This window comes from Ailuropoda melanoleuca, chromosome 12 (genome assembly GCF_002007445.2).
Source record: "Ailuropoda melanoleuca isolate Jingjing chromosome 12, ASM200744v2, whole genome shotgun sequence".
Classification (NCBI taxonomy): Eukaryota; Metazoa; Chordata; class Mammalia; order Carnivora; family Ursidae; genus Ailuropoda; species Ailuropoda melanoleuca.
In genome coordinates this window covers 6373744-6396392 of record NC_048229.1, presented here as the reverse complement: position 1 = coordinate 6396392, position 22649 = coordinate 6373744, and the positions used below count along the sequence as shown (strand labels likewise).

At 45.5% G+C, this 22649-nt stretch overlaps 2 protein-coding genes across 2 annotated transcripts; both read right to left on the bottom strand.

The window, feature by feature from the left end:
- Positions 1 to 5497: 5497 nt before the first annotated feature.
- Positions 5498 to 7573, bottom strand: HCAR2 (hydroxycarboxylic acid receptor 2). Its single transcript, XM_002913130.4, has one exon. It carries the CDS (start codon positions 7483 to 7485, stop codon positions 6397 to 6399), a length of 1089 nt encoding a protein of 362 aa, XP_002913176.2. The 5' UTR covers positions 7486 to 7573; the 3' UTR covers positions 5498 to 6396.
- A 10774-nt stretch (positions 7574 to 18347) lies between these two features.
- On the bottom strand, positions 18348 to 21656 carry HCAR1 (hydroxycarboxylic acid receptor 1). The gene has a single exon (XM_034672326.1). The coding sequence runs from the start codon at positions 21241 to 21243 to the stop codon at positions 20230 to 20232; it is 1014 nt and encodes a 337-aa protein (XP_034528217.1). The 5' UTR covers positions 21244 to 21656; the 3' UTR covers positions 18348 to 20229.
- Between the last annotated feature and the right edge of the window lie 993 nt (positions 21657 to 22649).

Here is a 22649-nt window from a genome sequence, read left to right as displayed (position 1 = left end):
TCAAAAAAAAGCTGATCATCAGTACCGCTTTCCTTCGAAAGTGTCATAATCAAGAGGAGGGATATTTTGTAAACATGTTAAAAAAAAAACAGTTTTTCAACCTGATGACATCAGTAGGTCAATTCACATTTTCATCTTTTTGATTGTATAGGGAATGTCATGTACTGTTCCCAATACCTGTTGGTGGTTGTAAATCCCTTTGTAGGTGTGGTCAGAACACTGAGTATATCAATATTTGTTAAGAGCATAGAAGTGCTTGCCTTTCATTTGCCAGGGCCGTGGGATTGTGGACTTATAGGTCAAGCCTGACGTTTGTAATGCCTCATGAAAACCCCTTCTCCCTAAAGAGACAAGGTGGCCAAATCTTAAATTTGAACTCTAAGAGAAGAGCAACAACACCAGTTGCGAAATAGCCATGTTTCGTTTGTCGTAGAAGACACAAAACAGAGTGAACAGAGCGTCGTGGCCAGGTATGCCCTGCAGTTAAGCCTGCCAAAGAGTATTTTTTGCCCCAAGTTTATGAAGCAGTATATAAAATTACAAAGACTTTAATTCTCCAGGAAGACTTTCTGAAGGGCTCTAGAACTCACATCTGGAGGTCCACATCCAAATGGGTTTGGGGTGCATGAACTGTGTGGCTTCCAAAGGTGACTGATTACTTTCCCGTTATTTGGGATGACCGTCTTATAACATGGCAGCAAGAGAATTGAGATCCACTGAAAGTCCAAACATGCTGTGCATGAATGGCATGGAAAGTGATCTGCAGTGTTATCTGAGGAACACCTGGCAGAGGGCATGTCTTTACCCAAACGGTACTTTTTAAAATACCCTTTGCACCGCTGTTGTGTGACTCTTCATGACTTCATCACTCTTTCATAGAGAGTGGTTTGGGACCAGTCAGATTCTCTCCTGTGAGAGTCCGTCTGGAGAGACACAGGTATGGAGGGGTTAATTCAGGTTCACGGCTAAGAGCTAGGCTGAAGGGCCGTGAGCTGGTCCCCTGGCATTGCCCGACCCTGCTTTAACTCTCTCTCAGTTTCTGTGAGACACACCAGTCTCTTCTGATTTTTCATTTTTTGCTTAAGCTAATTTGAAGTGTGTTTCAAATACTTGCATTTATGAGGCCCTCGAGTTAAACAATTATAGTAAGGCATCTTCTTACTACAATGAGGGAAAAAAAAAAGAATTTCCTTCCCAGGAACTTGGCGGTAACCCCAACAGCTGAACCTCAGTCGTCAAAGAATTTCATCAAAATTCCAGTTCTGCTTTGAAGAAGTTCCCAATTCAAACCAAAAGATGGGGGGGTAGGAGATGACCCATGGATTGATTTGGTTGGTAAATGATCAATTTCCGGTACTTAGTGACGCCACCAAATGCCACCTCAGGCCAAGGTACCATAGATAACCAAGTCCTCAGCAAAATTCTGATTACAGAAGCAAAGTGGGGGAAGAAAGGGGTCAGGACCATCTGGGAAGACAGCCGCTTGTTGTAAGCGGGACGGCCAACAGAGCGACAGATCATAATCAGGAAATATGTTGAAAATGAAACCACAAGATCTGCTAAGGACCAGAATCCTAGGTGTGAGTTAGATCCCTCTCTTCAGGCAAGGCACCGTGGATCAGATAGACTAATAAATTTGGAAAGGTAAGGGAGTTCATCAAATCAGAAACAAACATTAGTTTAAAGCCCCAGTTTTATGGTTCTAGACTTAGGGATGATCTCTTCAAGTTTAGAAGAGATTGTTTGGGGGCAGTTAAAATGAGGCCCTACTTTTTATATAATAAACTCCTAGAACTTATGACCTCCCCCCAAACTGGTACCCTCCAAAATAAAGAGGAAGTAATGGAAAATCAATGCATATATGATTATAACTGCCCCTTCCAGGGGTGCCTGGCTGGTTTAGTTGGTGGAGCATGTGACTCTCAATCACAGGGTTGTGACTTCGAGTCCCATGTTGGGTGTAGAGATTACTTAAAAAAATTAAAATCTTAAAAATAAATAACTGCCCCTTCCAATACGTAGATAGCACACACATATACTGTACCACAGTTTGAGAATGAATGGAACACACCGTTGGCTTAGTCCAGAATAACATTGCTTGCTCCCATTTTATTTTAATTAATCAATTAATTAATTAATTTTTTTAAAAGCAAGTTCTATGCCCAACGTGGGGCTCGAACTCATGACCCTGAGCTCAAGAGCTACATGCTCTGCCGACAGAGCCAGCCAGGTGTCCCTGTTTGCTCCCATTTTATTTTATTTTTTTTTTTTTAATTTTTTTATTTTTTAAAGATTTTATTTATTTATTTGACAGAGATAGAGACAGCCAGCGAGAGAGGGAACACAAGCAGGGGGAGTGGGAGAGGAAGAAGCAGGCTCATAGCAGAAGAGCCTGATGTGGGGCTCGATCCCACAACGCCAGGATCACGCCCTGAGCCGAAGGCAGACGCTTAACCGCTGTGCCACCCAGGCGCCCCTGCTCCCATTTTAAATTAATGTTGGCATTCATCTGGACAGGGAAACAGAAATACTTAGTAGGAGACTCCTCTCTTAATAAACATTATAGATGATCAAGGATGATGATGATGATGTTCTTTTTTTTATAGACATGACTAATTGTGATTTTTAAAAAGATTTTTATTTCTCTTTTTCTTAAAGATTTTATTTATTTATCTGAGAGAGAGAGTATGTGTGTGAGAGACAGAGAGATAGCATGAGTGGTAGGGAGGGGCAGTGGGAAAGGGAGAAGCAGGCTCCCCACTGGGCAGGGAGCCCGATGCGGGGCTCAATCCCTGGACCCTGAGATCATGACCTGAGCTGAAGGCACTTAACTGACTGAGGCACAGGCACCCCAAGATTTAGTTTCTAAAACAACGTATCTTTATAAATATTTGCGGTAGTAATACAGTTCACCACTGACAATTAGAAAATAAGGAGAAGTCCGGAAAGGAAAAGGAAAAGCATCTGTAATCCCAGTAGAATCAGCCAGATAGAATCCAGGTTAAGGCTTTGGTTTGTGCTGTTTGAGTCTATTGTTCCATGGATATATACACAGATGGACGTATTTTAAGAGAATTAAGACCATCTTCTGTTTTGAAACTTTTTCATTTAACATAATGTGGTCTTTTCTCCAAGTCATTCATTGTTTTCACACAACAGGGATTCTTTATCTCCCCATGTAGCAGACCCCACGCTTTTTGTACCGGCCACACTGGACTTTTCTCTGTTCCTCATTGTAGTGAGTTGAATAGGGGCCCCCGAAAGGTACGTCCACCCAGGATCTCAGAATATAAACTTATTTGGGACAATGGTCTTTGCAGATGTAATTAAGGTAAGGACCTTGAGGTGAGATCATTAAGGTGGTCCCTAAATCCAGCAGCAAGTGCCCTTATAAGAGACAGAGAAGGAGAAAACACAGAAACACTTAAAGAAGACATCCGTGTGACGATGGAGGCAAGACTGGAGTGATGTATCTTCAAGCCAAGGAATGCCAAGAATTGCCAATAGCCACCAGAATCTAGCAGTGAGGGATGCATGGAACGGATTCTCCCTCAGTGCCTCCATTAGGAACCAACACTGCTGGCACCTTAGTTTGGACTTCTGACCTCCAGAACTGTAAGAGAATACATTTTTGTTGTTTTAAACTGCCAAATTGGTACTTTGTTATGGCAGCCCTAGGAAACAAATACACTCACATGCCCCAAATGAATGCTCACCTCAGGGTGTTTGCGCTTACCATCGCCTCTGGCTAGAATGCCCTTCCGCCAGATTTTTATTTCTGCTATGTCTTGTCATTTATGGCTCAGCTAAAGGTCACTTCTTCAGAGAGACCTACCTTCCCAGTCATCCCAGGCCCCTCCCTTTTAAGCCTGTGAGCCTGCTTTGCCATCTTCAGAATACTCCCAGGTACCCCCAATTCCCTTTCCATTCATTGTTTTATTACTTTCCTGTCTGCCTCCCCACTTTAAATGTGAGTTCTATAAGAAGAGGGTCTTGGGTACCTTGTTCCGTGTTCTATCTCCACCAGCCACCCAGAGCAGCATCTGGCACAGTGTCGGTGCTTAATACCTAAAAGCTGACGGAAGTGCTCCTGGCTGGTTCAGTCAGTAGAACGTGGCAACTCTTGATCTCAGGGTCGTGAATTCAAGACCCACATTGACATAGAGCCTGCTTTAAAAATAAATAAATAAGGGGCGCCTGGGTGGCACAGCGGTTAAGCGCCTGCCTTTGGCTTCAGGGCGTGATCCCGGAGTTATGGGATCGAGCCCCACGTCAGGCTTCTCCGCTATGAGCCTGCTTCTTCCTCTCCCACTCCCCCTGCTTGTGTTCCCTCTCTCACTGGCTGTCTCTATCTCTGTCGAATAAATAAATAAAATCTTTTAAAAAAAATAAAAAATAAAAAAAATAAAAATAAAAATAAAAATAAATAAATAAATAAAAGCTGATGGAACTCCTGAGCAAACGAAAGAATGTGAGTTGGCTCTGAACAAGTCAGTTTGACAGCCGGGCTCCCTGCTGACTCATCATTTGAGGCTGGGGGAACCACTCCTTTCCTCTCAGCTCATCTCTCCCACCTCTTCCTCTGCTTTGACTTTCTACTTCTAGGAATTAACAGGAGAACTGGACAAGCAAAGTGCTCTGAAAACACTTCAATACCAGAATGTCTGTCTCTTGTCCTTCATTTACTGCCATTCAGCTATGGCTCGGAGTCAGAGTATCTACCTTTCTTATCTGTATCTGAGTCAGGATGGCAAAGCAAGCCTCATCTTGCTAAACAATCAAGGAGTGACAGGTTGGGGATGAAAGCGTAACAGAAACTTGGACTGATCACAGACTCAAACCAGTACATCGCCTTTCCATCCCAGAACTGGGAACTGAAACTATTCCATCGGAAATTATTTCTTCTCCCTCCCTCCTATGCAAACACCCCCGTCCGTCCCGATTCCCTTTTTATTTTTTATTTTTTTATTTTTATTTTTTTTAAAGATTGTATTTATTTATTTGACAGACAGAGAGACAGCCAGCGAAAGAGGGAACACAGGCAGGGGGAGTGGGAGAGGAGGAAGCAGGCTCCCAGCGGAGGAGCCGGATATGGGGCTCGGTCCCAGGAACCTGGGATCACGCCCTGAGCCGAAGGCAGACGCTTAACGAATGAGCTACCCCTGGCGCCCCGTGATTCCTTTTTTAATACACAAATAGTAATAGCAATATTCACCCAACTCTAAATAGAATGTACAGGGCTCCTGAAACAGTGTGTGCACCACCCTTCCAAATTAAATTATTTTTCCTTATTCCCAGCCCTTCCTCATCCTAGTCCTAACACATGTGTAATTTTTACTTAATTCTTTCTGGATGCACCTCAGCATCTACCTCCTTTCCTCACTTGACAGTATTTGGTATTTTTCTATCAGGACACAGTTAACAACCAATAAAGGTCTCTGCTTAAGTAAGAAGTCCCTTTCTGTGAACCATCACCCAGACACATGCAACACCAGACTGTGCGTCTCATATCAAAATTTATTGAAGTGGTGGATTTTGTATAAGGACAGACACACAAGCAAACGAACCAGGAGGACCCTTCTCCCTCTAACCACTGGGCAGCATTTCCCTTTTAACGACAAGACCAAACAGCAGTGGGAAGCAGCTGCCTTCTCCGAAGCCTCTAGCCGCTCAGCCTTCCAATTAGTGTCAACAGGAGAGGAATGGATTAGCTGCACTGCACAAATGCCTTTCCTTTCTCTTAGTAAGACTGTTTTGCTCCATCCCGCCCTGGCTAAACCCTTTCTTACCACTACCGGAAACTCAGATATTAATCAAAGCTTGCGAGTCTCTCTGCCCAGTGCTTTTCGGCTAAAGCTTGGCTGAAAGATGAATTGGTCCCACGGAATGTGGGTGACCTATTGGCTTGTTTAATGATTCCTGGCCTCCCCCCAGGGGCCATAACTCCCCTCCAACCACTTAGATTTCCTTATCCCAGCTAGAGCCCACCAACAGACTGGGTATCCACCCCCCACCCCTCCGAACGGAGAACCATTCCCGCCTCAGGCAGGTGAGGGAAAGAGGCCAGTGAATCACGGGTGCTGATGGGCGTCTCCCTGGCTCCAGCTCTACTTGGCAGACGTGTGGACAGTTTTGCCGTCTTCAGCTCCATGAGTGTCAGAGATTGAGCAGAAGTTTCAGAAGCTTTACTCTCTGTTCCCCGCAAGAGTCCTCTGGTGACGCTCCGCAACCAGGCAGCCCACTCTGCCACACCCCTCCTCTAAATCCTATTCTCTGAATCTGGAAGTTCCAGGAAACCACAGGTCACATCTCACGATGGTACTCTGTGCACCCAGCCGAACTATTTTCCCAGAGACCTTGGTTCTTGGTGACAATCTCTCTTCTTGTCTCAGTTATTTAGCGAGAAGCTGGGGTCAGATAAGACGGGTCGCGTGGCTCCCCAGGGTGGGCCACTAAATTGTCTGGTACACCCCTGAGAGTACTCCGATCCCCCGTGAGTTCCATGCTTGTGCTCTGGTTATTATCTGGCTCTTGTGGCGTCTTCCTCTGCAGGCAGCGGTTGATCAGGGTGGAGAAGAAGTTGGGGAAAGATGGGCTGGAGAAGTAGTACACCAAAGGGTCCAGCATGCTGTTCATGTAGGTGAAGCTAAGGGTGATGAAAAACGCCAGGTCAACGGAGCGATAGATGTCACAGTTCCTCGTGCCCGTGGTGTGCAAGAGCCAGAAAATTCGTATGCGCACAGCCACGCTGGGCAGGAAACAGATGATGAAGACGATGGCCACCACTATGATGAAGTTGATGGCCCTCTTGATCTTGGCATGTCTGTCCATTTGTCGCTGGCGCAGACTCCAGATGATTCTGGCTGAGCAGAACAGGATGATGCCCAGGGGCAGGGTGAACTCCAGGAGGAACATGGCATCATGCCACCTGAAGGTATGGCAGATGCTAAAGCTGCTGCACAAATTCGCGTCTCGGTTCCTGATCATTTTTTTGTGCAGGAGGTGACCCGTCAGGCCGATGGTGACACCCCACAGGAGGCAGGAGATAATGGCCGCTGTCCGATTCGAGATCTTGTTCAGAGCGTGGTGAGGATGGACCACCCGGAAGTACCTGTCCACGGCCACCACCGTGAGGAAGATGATGCTGCCCTGGCGGTTCATGGCCAGCATGAACAGCATCAGCCGGCAAGGGATGTCCCCGAACCTCCAGTCCCACTTCCTCACGTAGTTGTCCGTCAAGAATGGCAGGCAGATGATCAGGAGAAAGTCAGCCACGGCCAAGTTGAACAGGAAAATCCTGCTGGACTTCCAGGACTTGAGGTGAAAGCAGAAAATCCACAGGGCAAGGCCATTGCCCAGGAGCCCGAACACAAACTCGAGCCCCAACACCGGTGGCAGCACATTGGCAATGAAGTCATCCCGGAACACACAGCAGTTCTTGTTGTCTATTTCCAGAAAATGATTCTGCTGCTGGTGCAGGTTCATGAGTGGAACGAGCCGGTCCTAGTGAGTGCTCAAGGAAAGAGGTGTGTGTCTGAGTGGTGAACGCGAGGTTCAGCTCCCGCCTTTATGTCATGTCGGGGTGATGAAATTGGTGACTGAGTGCTTACCAGGAAACGACGAAATCCCTTAAAAAAAAAAAAAAAAGCCAGCAAGGCTCTTATGCAATCTGCTGTTTGCATAAACAAGTAATAAAAATCCCCTGGGGAAGACAGGAACCCACAAAGTTTCCTAAATGTAAAGGATAAGTTGAGGCAAGCCGACTGTCATTTGTGAATTACTGCAGTGTGGAGGGCTTCCCTTTGGAAGGCTGCGTGCCGACATCCTGAGCACTTAACGTGAGAGAATTAATTCACTGTTGGGTGTTTGGCTTACAGAATGAACGAAACAACAGCGGCAATAATAATTTCCTGTGCTAAACAGCATGGTTTTCTAGAAATAGTAAGAATGACTATGAAGTACTAGCATGCATATGATTTCTTTGGGAACACAAAGACAGTAATTGTCTATTTGATGAGGACAGATGTGTTGCATTTGATGCTTCCCTGCCATATTCTCTGTACACACACGGATTGCTTTTCCACACTTTGCAATGAAGCTCTAGTTAGGAGAAAGGAGAAAAGATACTTGAGAACAGCATACAATTTCATAAGATGTTAGGAAACTTGAACCCGGTTTGGATTGCCAGTAGTATGTTACAATGAATTGGGGTTTTTGTTTGTTTTGGACTTTGTGCTCAAGTAAGCAATTTATTTTGAAGTATGTGAGTTTTATTTTTTTAAAGATTTATTTATTTATTTCAGAGAGAGAGAGCACACAAGTGGGAGGGACAGAGGCAGAGGGAGAGAGAATGTCAAGCAGACACTGTGCTGAGATTGGAGACCAAAGTGGGGCTCGATCTCATAACCCTGAGATCACAACCTGAGCTGAAACCGAGAGTCAGACGCTCAACCAGCTGCACCACCCAGGCGCCCCTGAAGTATGTGATTCTTAAAATTCAATAAGCGTTATTTTTTTTTAGAGTTTTAGATTCACAGCAAAATTGAGCAGAAAGTACAGAGAGTTCCCGTATCCTCCTATCCCCCACCCCCCGCGACAGCCTCGCCCCACTAAGTGCATGTGCCTGATATTTTAAAAGCCTCTATTTTCAGAAAATTAAACTTTGAGGGATGGGACCTTTGAAGACTTTGAACTGTGCCTCACCCCAGATTGCCATTTCACACGTCATTTCTTTGCTTTTTAGTATAATTGGGTGTAACCCTATAGAACATTTATACCCTTTAATATTTTGGCTATGATCCTTGCTGAGCAAGAGGTTCTAAAATGTGTTACTTCTACTTTGAGTTAAAAATAGGAAATTTGGGGGCGCCTGGGTGGCTCAGTCGTTAAGCGTCTGCCTTCGGCTCAGGGCGTGATCCCGGCGTTATGGGATCGAGCCCCACATCAGGCTCCTCTGCTATAAGCCTGCTTCTTCCTCTCCCACTCCCCCTGCTTGTGTTCCCTCTCTCTCTGGCTGTCTCCCTCTCTGTCAAATAAATAAATAAAAGCTTTAAAAAAAAATAGGAAATTTGGGGTGCCTGCCTGGCTTAGCCAATTAAGCATCTGCCTTCGGCTCAAGTCGTGATTCCGGGATCCTGGGATTGAGCCCAGCATCAGGCTCGCTACTCTGAGGGAAGTCTGCTTCTCCCTTTCCCTCTGCCTGCTGCTCCACCCTCTTGTGCTCTCTCTCACTTTCTCTCTCTCTCTCTCTCTCTGTCAAATAGATAAATAAAATCTTTTTTTAAAAAAGAATAATATACTCAGGAATAAATTTAACCAAGGAGGTGAAGCACCTGTACACTGAAAACTATGGGACATTGATGAAAGACATTGAAGAAGACACAAAGACATGAAAAGATATATTCCATGCTGATGAATTGGAAGAACAAATATTGTTAAAATGTCTATACTACCCAATATACAGATTCAATGTGATCTCTATCGAGATTCCAATAGCATTTTTTGTAGAAATAGAACAAAAATTCCAGTAGCATTTTTTGTAGAATAGAACAAATAATTCAATAGAAAAAAAAATAATTTTCTGTACGGAACCATAAAAGACCCCGAACAGCCAAAGCAATCTTGGGAAAGGAGAACAAAGCTGGAGTCATCACATTCCTCATTTCAAACTATATACCAAAGCTATAGTAATCAAAGCAGTGTGGTGTTGGCATAAAAACAGAGACATAGGTCAATGAAATAGAACAGAGAGCCCATAAATTAACCCATGCAAATATGGTCAATTAATTTATGACAAAGGAGCCAAGAATATACACTGGGGAAAGGACAACCTCTTCAACAGATGGTATTGGGAAAACTGGACAGCCACATGCCAAAGAATGAAACTGGACCACTGTCTTACACTGTACATTAAAAGTAACTTATTTTTTCCCTTCCTCCTTCCCTCTGTACACAAAAATTAACCTTATAAAGGGGCGCCTGGGTGGCTTAGTTGGTTAGGTGTCCAACTCTTGGTTTCTGCTTAGGTCATGGTCTTATGGGTTGTGGAATTAAGCCCTGCATCAGGCTCTCCACTCAGCGGGGAGTCTGCTTGAAGATTCTCTCTTTCTGCCTCTCCCCACGCACACACAAGCACCCATGCACTCTCCCTCTCTCTCTTTAAAATAAATAAATCTTGGGGCACCTAGGTGGCTCAGTCACTGGGCATCTGCCTTCAGCTTAGGTCATGATCCCAGCATCCTGGGATCGAGCCCCACATTGGGCTCCCTGCTTGGTGGAGAGCCTGCGTCTCCCTCTGCCTCTGCTGCTCCCCCTGCTTGTGTTCTTTCTCTTGCTATCTCTCTGTCAAATGAATACATGAATAAAATCTTTAAAAAAAATAAATAAATCTTAAAATAGATTAAAGACTTGAACGTGTGACTTGAAACCATAAAACTCCTAGAAGAATGCATAGGCATTAAGCTCCTTGACCTTGGTCTTGGTAATGATTTTTTTGGATTTGACACCAAAAGCAAAGGCAAAAAAGCACAAATGAACAAGTGGGACTACATCAAACTAAAAAGCTTCTGTACAGCAAAGGAAACCATTAACAACATGAAAAGGCAAGATACTGAATGGGAGAAAATATTTGCAAATTATATATCTGACAAGGGGTTAATATCCAAAATATATAAAGAATTCATACAAATTAACAGCAAAACAGTTTGATTAAAAAATGGGCAGAGAATCTGAATAGACATTTTTTTTAAAGATCTTATTTATTTATTTGAAAGAGAGAGAGAGAGTTTGGGCAGGGGGAGGGGCAGAGGGAGAAGGAGGTGTAGGCTCCCTGCTAAGCAGGGAACCTAATATAGGGCTTGATCCCAGGACCCCAGGATCATGACCCAAGCCCAAGGCAGATGCTTCACGGACTGAGCCACCTCGGCACCCCTGAATAGACATTTTTCTAAACAAGACATATGGATGACAGAGGTACATGAAAAGTGCTCAACATCACTAATCATCAGAGAAATGTAAATCCATACCACGATGAGATATCACCTCACACCTGTTAGAATGGCTGTTATCAAGAAGACAGGAAATAACAGGTGTTGGTGAGGATGTGGAGAAAAGGAAACCCTCTTGCTCTGTTGGTGGGAATGGATATTGGTGCAAACACTAAGGGAAACAGTATGGAGGTTTCTCAAAAAATTAAAAAAAGAAATACCATACCATCCAGCAATTCCAGTCCTGGGTGTTTATTCAAAGAAAATGAAGACACTAACTTGAAAGATATCTGCACACCCATGTTCCTTGCAGCGCTGTTCACAATAGCCAAGATATGGGAAAAAGCTAAATGTTCATAGGCAGATGAATGGATAAAAAAAAATGTATGTATATAAATGGGATATTATTGGGGCACCTGGGTGGCTCAGTCATTAAGCGTCTGCCTTCGGCTCAGGGCATGATCCCAGGGTTCTGGGATCGAACCCCGCATTGGGCTCCCTGCTCTGCTGGGAGCCTGCTTTGTCCTCTCCCACTTCCCCTGCTTGTGTTCCCTCTCTTGCTGGCTGTCTCTCTCTCTCTGTGAAATAAATAAATAAATAAAATCTTTTAAAAAAAAAAGCAAAAGGAATATTATTGAACCACAAAAAAGAATGAAATTATTGAGCCATAAAAAAGAATGCAATCTTGCCATTTGGACAACATAGTAGGACTGTGAGGGTATTATACTAATAAGTCAGGGAGAAAAAGGTAAGTACCGTATGATTTCTCTTATATATGGAATCATTAAAAAAAAAAAAAGCTCATAGATACAGAGAACAGATTGGTGGTTCCTAGAGGCGGGGGTGGAGGGTGGGCAAAATGGGTGAAGGGGGTCCAAAGGTACAAACCTCCAGTTTTAAACAAGTCATGGGCATGTCATGTACAGCATGGTGACTCTAGCTAATAATACTGTATTGCATATTTGAAAGTTGCAAAGAGAGTAAATCTTAAAAGTCCTCAGCACAAGAAAAAATTCCGTAACTATGTACAACGACAGAGTTAACTAGACTCATTGTGGTGATCATTTCGCAATATACACAAATATCAAATCTTTTTTTTTTTAAAGATTTTATTTTATTTATTTGACAGAGACAGCCAGCGAGAGAGGGAACACAAGCAGGGGGAGTGGGAGAGGAAGAAGCAGGCTCCTAATGGAGGAGCCCGATGTGGGGCTCGACCCCAGACCCTGGGATCACGCCCTGAGCCTAAGGCAGACGCTTAACGACTGTGCCACCCAGACGCCCCAACAAATATCAAATCTTTATGTTGTACCTGAAACCAAATATAATGTTTATGTCAATTATTCCTCAATATAAAAAAAAGTTAAGGTGACGTTGGCACATACGTTACAGAGAGCTTCCAATATTGCAGGCCCAGTACGCAAGTGCTTTATTTTATTTTTATTTTATTTTATTTTATTTTATTTTATTTTATTTTATTTTATTTTTTAAAAGATTTTATTTATTTATTTGTCAGAGAGAGAAAGAGAGAGCACAAGCAGGGGGAGCCACAGAGGGAGAAACAGGCTTTCCACTGAGCAGGGAGCCCGACGCGGGGCTCAATTCCAGAACTCTGGGATCATGACCTGAGCTGAAGGCAGACGCTTAATAACTGAGCCACCCAGGCACCCGATGTGCTAATACTTTAAATCCACGGTTGTGTTTTATCCTGACTGCAGTCCACAAAGTAGGGCCCATTACTGACTCTGATTTCAAAATGAGGAAAGTGAAGCTCAGAGAGGTTGGTAAGATTCAGGATTACCCTAGCCAGTAACCGCACAGCTTTGGGTTTCAATCTGGCACTGGCTTCAAAGCCTGTGTCCCTAACCATGAAACTACATGGACTTTTATTATATTATTGCCTCATTCGTAAGGCTACTACACTGGATTGAGGTCATCTTATGTAGGTGTATCATAGTTGTAGTGAAATGATTGGTATTTGTTTCCTGTCCTTGCTGCCTTTGAATATCCTGCTTCCTTCTTGGATGAATATAGATTTGTCGGTGATATTCAAACCTAAGAACCTTTATTAACTTTATTAACTAAGAGTCAGAAAAACCGACTATTAACAATATTTATTTCCAGGAGCTGGAATTTGCAAGGTTCCCTCCCTTTCTAAGTTTTACAGTTTTATAATATTTGTGTGCTTACAATAGTCGTTGAGACACCTGGCTGGCTCAGTTGGTAGAGCATCTGATTCTTTGATCTCAGGGTCATGAGTTCCAGCCCCACGTTGGGCATGGAGCCTACTTAAAAAAAATAAATTGTTTTTTAGGGGCGCCTGGGTGGCACAGCGGTTAAGTGTCTGCCTTCAGCTCAGGGCGTGATCCCAGCGTTACGGGATCGAGCCCCACGTCAGGCTCCTCCGCTGTGAGCCTGCTTCTTGCTCTCCCACTCCCCTTGCTTGTGTTCCTTCTCTCGCTGGCTGTCTCTATCTCTGTCAAATAAAATAAAATCTTTAAAAAAAAAAAATAAATTGTTTTTTAAAGATTTTATTTATTTATTTGACAGAGAGAGACAGCCAGAGAGAGAGGGAACACAAGCAGGGGGAGTGGGAGAGGAAGAAGCAGGCTCCTAGTGGAGAAGCCTGATGTGGGGCTTGATCCCAGAACACCGGGATCACACCCTGAGCCAAAGGCGTACACTTAACGACTGCGCCATCCAGGAACCCCTAAAAAAATAAAATTAAAAATAAAAACAACGGTCCTGGTTAAAATTAGGAAAGAACAACAAATATTGTTAAGTTTGAAAAAAGAGAAAAGCTGGAGGCCTGGATGCTTGGTCTGAAGCTGTCATCAACTACCTGAGTTTCTTCATGTATAAATTAAGGGATTAGGGGCGCCTGGGTGGCTCAGTTGGTTAAGCGTCTTTTCGGCTCAGGTCATGATCCCGGGGTCCTGGGATCAAGCCCCACATCAGGTTCCCTGCTCAGTGGGGAGTCTGCTTCTCCCTCTGCCTGCCACTCCCCCTGCTTGTGCTCTCTCACTCTCTCAAATAAATAAAACAGAATCTTTGAAAAATAAATAAATTGAGGGATGAGATAATCTTCCAGCTCATTCTATGATTCTAACCGAAAGTTCACCACCACTCAGACTGAATAAATTCCAGCCTCCCTGGATTCTGGTGCCCGCTGTGGAATTTCCGGTCTTCCCACTGTGCCCTGGGCAGGTTTTGTCTTGTTTGTGTCCTTCTTTTATGTATTTATGTTTTTTCTTACTGGTGCATGAGTTGTACAGGAACTTGTAATGAATCATTTCAACAGCTAAGGCAGTGAGTGATCCCACCGGGTTTTGTGGAAACTCCACTTAAAATCTATGACTTTGACAATTAACTTGAATCTTTATGCCTCGCTCTCTTATCACAGCTTGGATGTGAACCACTGAACTGGACTGAACAATTTTTTTTTAATTAAAAATGATAATAGCAAGGTGCCCCTGGCTGGCTCAGTCAGCAGAGCATTCAACTCTTGACCTCTGCGTTGTGAGTTCAAGCTCCACATTGGGTGTAGAGATGACTTAAAAATACAATCTTAAAAAAAAAATTGCCATCATTTATCATCTGTCTGCTCTGTGCCAGGTATTGTGCTAAGAGATTTGCACACATGATCTCGTTTAATCCTCACGAAAACCCTGTGAGTGATGTTCTATGATTATCCTCACCATCATCTCCATTTTACAGATTAGAAAACCAAGTCTTAGGTTAAGTAATTCACTATTATCTTTGGACTTAGCTGGGACTTCTGTTTATCTATTGCCATGTAGCAAACCACCACAAAATTTAGTGGCTTGAAACAAACACGGTAGTATTATGTGTCCTGATCCTATGAGTTGACTGGGCTCAGCTAGCCAATTCTTGTCTGGGGGCAGCTAGGCTCAAGCAGGACACTGGGACACCTGGCCTTCCCTCCCTCTCCATATAGTCTTGGATCTGCCTGTGTGGTCTCTTCGCATGTTCTTTCCACAGGGTTGGCAGGAGTTCTTACGAGGCTTCTCGAGGCTTTCAAAAAACAGACAAGCAGAACTTTTTACTGCCTGGTCTTGGAAACCTCACATTCAGCACTTTCTGTGGGTTAAAAAGAGTCACGGAGCTGGTCCATGTTCTACCAAGAGGGGTCACATGAGGGTGGGAGTACGGGAAGCGCCGTTCATGGGGGGCGTTGTGGGGGATTTGCCCCCGTAGGTGGTAAGCAACTCCGAGTTGGGACACTTGGCTGGTGGGAAATAAGAGACCTCTGGACCACTAAGGAAGACGAAGGAGAAATTGAGAAGTAGTAAGAATTAGAGAGGAAGCCGGCCTTACTGGCTGGCAGAGAAATACAAAAAGAAAAGAGAAGAGGGGTGCCTGGGTGGCTTAATTGGTTAAATGTCCGCCTTCCACTCAGGTCACGAACTCAGGGTTCTGGGATCAAGCCCAGNGCCCCCCCCCCGGGGGGGGAGGGAGAAACAGGCTCCCAGCTGAGCAGGGAGGGGACTCTAGGCTCCATCCCAGGACCGTGCCATCGTGACCCGAGGCAGAGGCAGACGCTTAACCGACTGAGCGAGCCACTCAGGTGCTCTAATAAATAAAATCTCTTAAAAAAAAAAAAAAGAGAGATAACAGTCTTCCAGGGTTTTGAAATATACTGTTAAATTTCATGTAAAAAACCTAAGGGCAAACCAGAATAACCAAATAATCTTGAAAAAGAAGAAGAAAGTTGAACTCACAGTCTCTATTCAAACACTTGCCAGTCATCAAGACAGTTGCTTCTGGCATAAGAATAAAGATGTAAATCAATAGGGCACGATTGAGAGTCCAGAAATAAACTTTCCCATTTGTGGTCAGCTGACTTTCAACAAGGGTTCTAAGATAAATCAGTGGGGGAAAGAATAGTCTTTTTAATCAGTGCTGCTGGGACCACTGAATAGCCACATGCAAACAAAGGAAGTCGGGTCTCTTCTTTGCCCTAAATACAAAAGTTAACTCAAAATGGATTATAGACCTAAATGTGAGACAAAACTCTTAGAAGAAAACCTATGAATGAGCCTTCAACCTTGTCTTAGGCAAACCTTCCTTTGCACAACTCCAAACACACAAACAACAACAACAAAATTGATGATTGGACTTCATCGCTTTAAAAGAGTAGGACTTTGGGTTTTGTTTTGTTTTGTTTTGTTTTTAGTGTGTCAGGCACTATTCTAGGTGCTTTATACATTTAAATGCATTTAGTACTCAAAACAATTCTATCAGCAGGTACTATTCTTGTGCCCATTTTACAGACAAGGAAAGTAAAGCATTGAGAGGCTAAGCAACTAGCCTGAGGCCATGCAGCTAGTAAGTAAAGGAGATAGGATTTGAACCCAGAGAGTTGGGTTCCAGGGTCTATGCTCTCGCCACTGTGTGCGCTGCCTCACCCAGTACACCTGTCCTTTGACCCAGCACTTCCATGTCTCTGAATCTTCTTTCAAAAACTCTAGCACATGTGCCCAAAGATACATCATTCAAATTATTCACCATAGCATGGTGGCAATAGGGGAAAATTGGAAATCACTTAAATGTCCACTAAAAGGCCATTGGTTGGAGTGCCTGGGGGGCTCAGTTGGTTGAGCAACCGACTCTCGGTTTCTGCTCAGGTCGTGATCTCAGGGTTGTGGATGGAGCCCTGAGTCGGGGAGTCTGCTTAGGATTCTCTCTCTCCCTCTTCCTCTGCCCCTCCCCCTGCACTCTCTCTCTCTCTCAAATAAATAAATAAATCTTTAAATAAATAAATGGCCATCGGTTAAAAAAACCATATGTGGTTTGTTTATACAATGAAATAGAGTTTAAAACCTTGAGTTTGATCTCTGTTCTGATGTAGGAAGCTATTCATGACAAAACTACCTTGTAAAACTATCTTTCTGAGTGTCCTGCTTCCGCAAAACAAAATGAGATTCGTCATCTGTACACAAGCATGTTATACCCCCAACCTGTCATCTGTGTGCAAGTGTCATCAACCTCTAGGAAACGAGATTAAGGAGAATGGAAGGAAGACTTTAACTTCTTTATATATTTGCATGTTCTTTTAATTCTGATCAAAAACATATCTGCCTTTGATAATTAAAGAAATTTAGTTCTTTTTTAAAAAGCAAAGAATCTGAAAGGCTAGTCATGAATCTTCCAGCAAGAAAAGTTGTGAGGGTGCCTGGGTGGCTCAGTTGGTTGAGCATCCGACTCTTGGTTTCAGCTCAGGTTGTGGTCTCAGGGTTGTGAGATTGAGCCCCATGTGGGGCTCCACGCTCAGCAATGAGTCTGCTTGAGTTTCTCTCTCTCCCTCTCCCCCTGCCCCTCCCTTGCTCCCTCTCTTAAAACAGAACAAAACGAAAAAAGAGTTGTGAACAGACCTCTATCCAGTGGATCTCATGGCTTCACCTCTTCCCAGATTGCCTCAGACCCTCAAGACCTTTCATTCCTGTCCCATTGACCGTCCCGCAGCTCCCAAGTGACCTTTCTCACCACACCCTCTCTCACTGGGATACCTTTCCACACTGAGTCATCTGGTTGCCTCCTTTGCAACCCCCAGGGCTAAGTTCAGGAGTCACTTCCTCTGAGAAGCCTTCCCCAACCCCCCGGGGTCAGGATGAAGCCCCTGGGCTCAGGATGAAGCCCCTGGGCTCTCCCGCAGACTCCTATACTTAACCACTTTCACACAGTTACTCTGAATGGTGATTTGATTTTTTCCCCTTGGTTTCTACAATAGAACCCACAGGATCAGGGGCTGTGTTTTCCATTTGTGTTTCTACTGTGCCTTGAAAGATGGAATGAATGAGTGAATGAATGGATGAATGAATGAATCTTTACAAGGGATAAAATATTAACCCCTTCCCACTCCTACTGTATCATCACTGGAAAGTGAATATAGTTAGGTCCGTATGTGAGCCCGTTTGTTCTATTTCATCTCAACCTCTGTGTGTGTGTGTGTGTGTGTGTGTGTGTGTGTGTGAATACATATATAAAATGTAGGGCCCCAGCTTCATGGATGAGCTCAAAAGGGTCCTATGTTTACTCAAACAAAGCTGTAATCCTCATCCTTACAGTTTCTGAAGAACACTTGATAAGATTTCTTTTTTTGTCACATTCTGTGTATTTGAAAAGGGAAGTAAAATCGGGGCCTAAACTGTGTTTGGGTTTTTCTTTTTTCCCTCTTTTTTGTTTGTTCTTGCTGTTTCTTAGTGAGAACCTCTGCCTACCCTGAGCTTCTGGATTGTTTTACACTTTTTTCCTTGGAGGGTAAAGTGTCCACGAATCACACACAGGATGCGGACTTGCTTTTGGAAATCATTTTTATTCACATAAAGCAATAAAGGAGGAACAGTCCAGGAAAGAATTAGGAGCAGGGATAGAATCCAAAGCAGAAGTGTGGGCTTCCACAGATTTCTTTCAAGAGGATATAGGTTCCCCAGGCAGCTGGGTAGCGGGGAGATTCAGGTAGTGATCATAGAGCAGCTACTCTGGCGACTCTGAACCCCGAGGGCAATGGCTTCCAGGCCTCAGCATCTTTGTGCAAACTGCATCCTGCCAGATGTCATAATATTGAGTCCTTCCCGCCAGACACAGTGCTTCATGCTTGCCTACCCTCGTTTATTCATTCAAATATTTATTGAGCACCTACTATGTGCAGGCACTCTTCTAGGCCCTGGAGAGGATGTAACCGTGAACAGAATCCCTCTGCTTGGGGAGCTTACGTTTCGTGGGATCTGCCCACCAACCTCTCGAAATCCACATCATTGTTCCTCCTGTTTGACATATGAGGAAACGGAAGCTGATTGTTGAAATAAAATCCACCCCCAGATCACACACCCAATAGGTGGGCTAGTTGGGATTCAAATTTAGGTTCGTTGGACCTTCCAGAGCCCATACTTTTCATCCCCGGGCTGGGTGGAGCCTCTGCAAAAGGAAATTAAAAAAACAGCCAATAGGAGTGTTTCGAGGCCCAAAGAACTAAAAGCTGGTAAGGTCATCTGGTGCAGAGAGTACCCTGGAAATTTGAGAAAGTGTAAACAAAAGAGCCAAGAATGGTTTGAGAACAGACCTAAGGTTGGCTTGGACTCCTCCCCCCTAATACAGGGCAGAGGCAGCCTCTCATTCCACAGAATCATCTAGTTTTGAGGGCCCCAGGTACATGTGTGGGAAATTCATGCACGCCAAGGACATTACCCTTTCCACCCTTTGACGTTTGTACAGAAGCCTGAAACAGGAGGAATATAGCGATGTTTGCCATGAACAGGTCTAGAAACTATATTCACTGAGAGGGTGAGAGTGCTAACCTTTCTGTTTGCCCTACCCCCAAATACTTTGCTGTCACACAGGAATTGACTAAGGACCCTCCAGGGAAAAGGGATACTAGCACAGTGCCCAGCATGGAATATGCCTTCAGTACCTACTTGGAGAATGAATGAATAAATAACCTCAACTCATAGTCACATAACAAGTGGTCAAGAGCAATCCCGCTAGAGTCAGCGCTTCCCAAAGGCCAACAGGATTTTTTCCAAGCCCTCAGCTCCCACTGGAAAACTCCCGGGCAGGTAAACACAGCCCCCAGCACCTTCTTTGAAAATGCAAAGACTTGCAGAAAAATGTGGAGCTCTGAGAAGGTCAGAGCAGATTGTTTTGCTACTGTTATTTTTGGGCTACTGAGATATCAGAACCGCACCCGAGGGGTCCTGAGAAGATGACAGTCATGAAGGTCAAGACATCCCCTCTACAGAGCCTCACTCAGCCTGAAATAAAGCTATTGACTTACTCCGGTGTCTGCTTTCTAAAACAAGTAACGACTTAAGGTCAGAGGATAGGAAATACTGCTAAGTCATTAAGTTCACCGACTCCCCCAGAGACAGAACATGACAAGTTTACCCACTGATGCCTATTTACTCAGCCGCTTAAAAGTACACGGTAGCCGAGCTCTTCCCATCACCCCACCCAATACACACAAGCCCCACTTCATGCACGTCTTGTCCCGTCATTGTAATCGGGTCATAGAAAGGCAACTGACTCACTTCTCAGCTGGAACCGTCCAAAAAGGCATAGTAACCTGCATTCCGTTTCCAGACAGAGTGAGGAGGAGAGAGCTGAGAAAGGGCGGCATTTTCAAAGCCTCTGGCCCCTTGGCACGAACTATTTCTAAGTCGTCAGTCTGTCCTGCCTGGTTTTGTCTGTCTGCCTGTTTCAGTGCCATTCCACACACTTGGAGAGCCTACTGCACGTCGGATCGGCTCTGGAAGCTGTTTGCCATGCTGACACAACTCTTGCGACAGAGGTTTGAAATTGGCATCTCTTCCTGCCTCTGGGTCTTGGAGCATCCTGGACTCTTAGGTCTCAAACTGCGGATTTTGAGCTTGGTGTAGAATTTGGGAAACGAGGGACTCGAAAAATAATACACCAGGGGGTCCAGCATGCTGTTCATGTAGGTGAAGCTGAGGGTGACGTGGAGGGCTACGTGGACGGAGGGGTCACAGGCGCTCGAGGGCACTGTCCAGAGGAAGTAGAGCCTGGCCGACACACTGGGCAGGTAGCATGTGATGAACACGACGGCCACCACCAGGATGAACCGGGTAGCCTTCTTCATCCGAGTCTGCCTGGCCAGCTGCCGTCTCTGCTTCAGGCTCCAAACAATCCTGAAGGAGCAAAACAGGATGATGCCGAGGGGCAGGAAGAACTCCAGCTGGAACATGATGTCGTGCCAGCCGTTGGCCGACTCCATGATGAAGCTCTCGCAAGATATGGTCTTCTCATGCACACACAGATGGCTCTCCATCAAAAGATAGAGAGTCCCCAGGATGACCATGGTCCAAAGGGCGCAGACGATGCCGGCCGCGGTCCGGTTGGAGATGGTGTTCACCATGTGGTGGGGGTGCACCACTTTGAAGTACCGGTCCACCGCCACCACCGTGAGGAAGGTGATGCTCCCCGCCCTGTTCATGGCCAGCATGAAGAGGGCCACCCGACAGGGAATGTCCTCGAAAGCCCATTGCCTGTGTCTCCAGTAGTAGTCCGTCCGGAAGGGCAGGCAGATCATGAGAAGGAAGTCGGCCACGGCCAGGTTAAAAAGGTAAATAGTGCTCGGCTTCCAGGTCTTCATGTGAAAGCAGAAACCACACAGGGCGATGCCGTTGCCCAGCGCGCCAAGCACGAAGGCCAGGATCAGCAGCGGGGGCATCACTTTAGAGATGGGGTCCCCCTCGATGAGGCAGCACGACCCGTTGTCCATGGTGGACAGAGGACTGGTGTCCGTGGCCCCGGGAGTCCCCACAAAGACACAGATGCCCCTCTGAACGCTACCCACTCACCCGGCCGCTGGTTTTCTGGCTTCCTCACGCCGGGATGCGGGTCCAGACTGCCCGGGGCGGGGGAGGGGGTGCACGCAGCCAGCGCTACGAGAACAGGGGCTTCAGCCGGGAGATGAGAGGCTCAGGGAGGTCCTCTCGGCAGGCTGTCCCACGCTACCTGTCTCCCCCGCAGGGCAAGCACGGGGCACGGCCGGGCTTTGACACGCAAGTGGTCATTTCTGGGGAGCGTCAGGCAGGTCCAGTGAGAGTCGTGCCCTAGAGCAGTCGCCACGTCCAGCCCCAGAACGGTTTTTCTTTCCAGCCTCAGTCTTGCCCTTCAGACTCCTGTGCTGGGGAGCGTGCAAAGCTGCCCAGAAGGCACGAAAAAAGCTTGTTTGTCCTCCCTCCCAGTGGAGAAATACAAACATTTCCTGGAGCCTTTCTGGGCCTCTGCCTTTGCTTTCCTCCCCTAACCTTTTGCCTGACTGCCCCGTCCTCTCCCCATCCCATGGGGCTCTCCCAGGCGGTGCCAGAGGGGGAGGCTTTGCTCCACAGCTCTTCAGAGCCATTTCCTCTGCCCGCACCCAAAAATATAGCACTCAGAACTCAGAAGGGTCTGTGGAGGAGAAAACCTCTAAAAACAGCGCTTGTCGGGTGTTAGAAAAATTCTGTGAAGCGCGTCTTCTTTCCTTCCCTCCATTCACACCTCCTGCCCTTTGCATCCTTCCCTGGGCCCAAATGACCAGTTGCACAACTGGCAGGACCATGCAATGGATCTGAAGTCACCTCTCATGTGTCTGTCTCCATGCAGCTGCGTCTTGGGGAGCCAGTTCCTCTCTCTGCTGTTTGCAAAAGAGGATTTGGCTCTGCGTTTCCCACTGGCCGTTCAAAAAAGCCAAATACCAGATGATAGATAACGCTTTTAATTTGAACTACGTGATGAGTCTGCTGGTGGGGCAAGTGAGGGCTGAGCAGTTGGTCAAGGAGTCTATCTCTAAAATAATCACAGGTAAAATTAGACTGCACCCAAGAGCAGAGTCTTTGCTAAAATTTCTTATCCTTTGGCTTTAGAGGTGATCTATCTGCCCTGTGCCTTTCAGCTCCCAACTTAGGAAAGGGGTGCAGGGGCAGGAAATGCCTTGAGAAAATGCATACACTCCTTCCAGATGCTGATTTTTTTTTTAAGATTTTATTTATTTATTTGACAGAGAGAGAGAGAGAGAGCACAAGCAGGGGGAGCAGCAGAGGGAGAGGGAGAAGCAGGCTCCCTGCTGAGCAAGGAGCCGGTTGAGGGACTTGATCCCAGGATCCCCAGATCATGACTTGAGCTGAAGGCAGCCGCTTAACC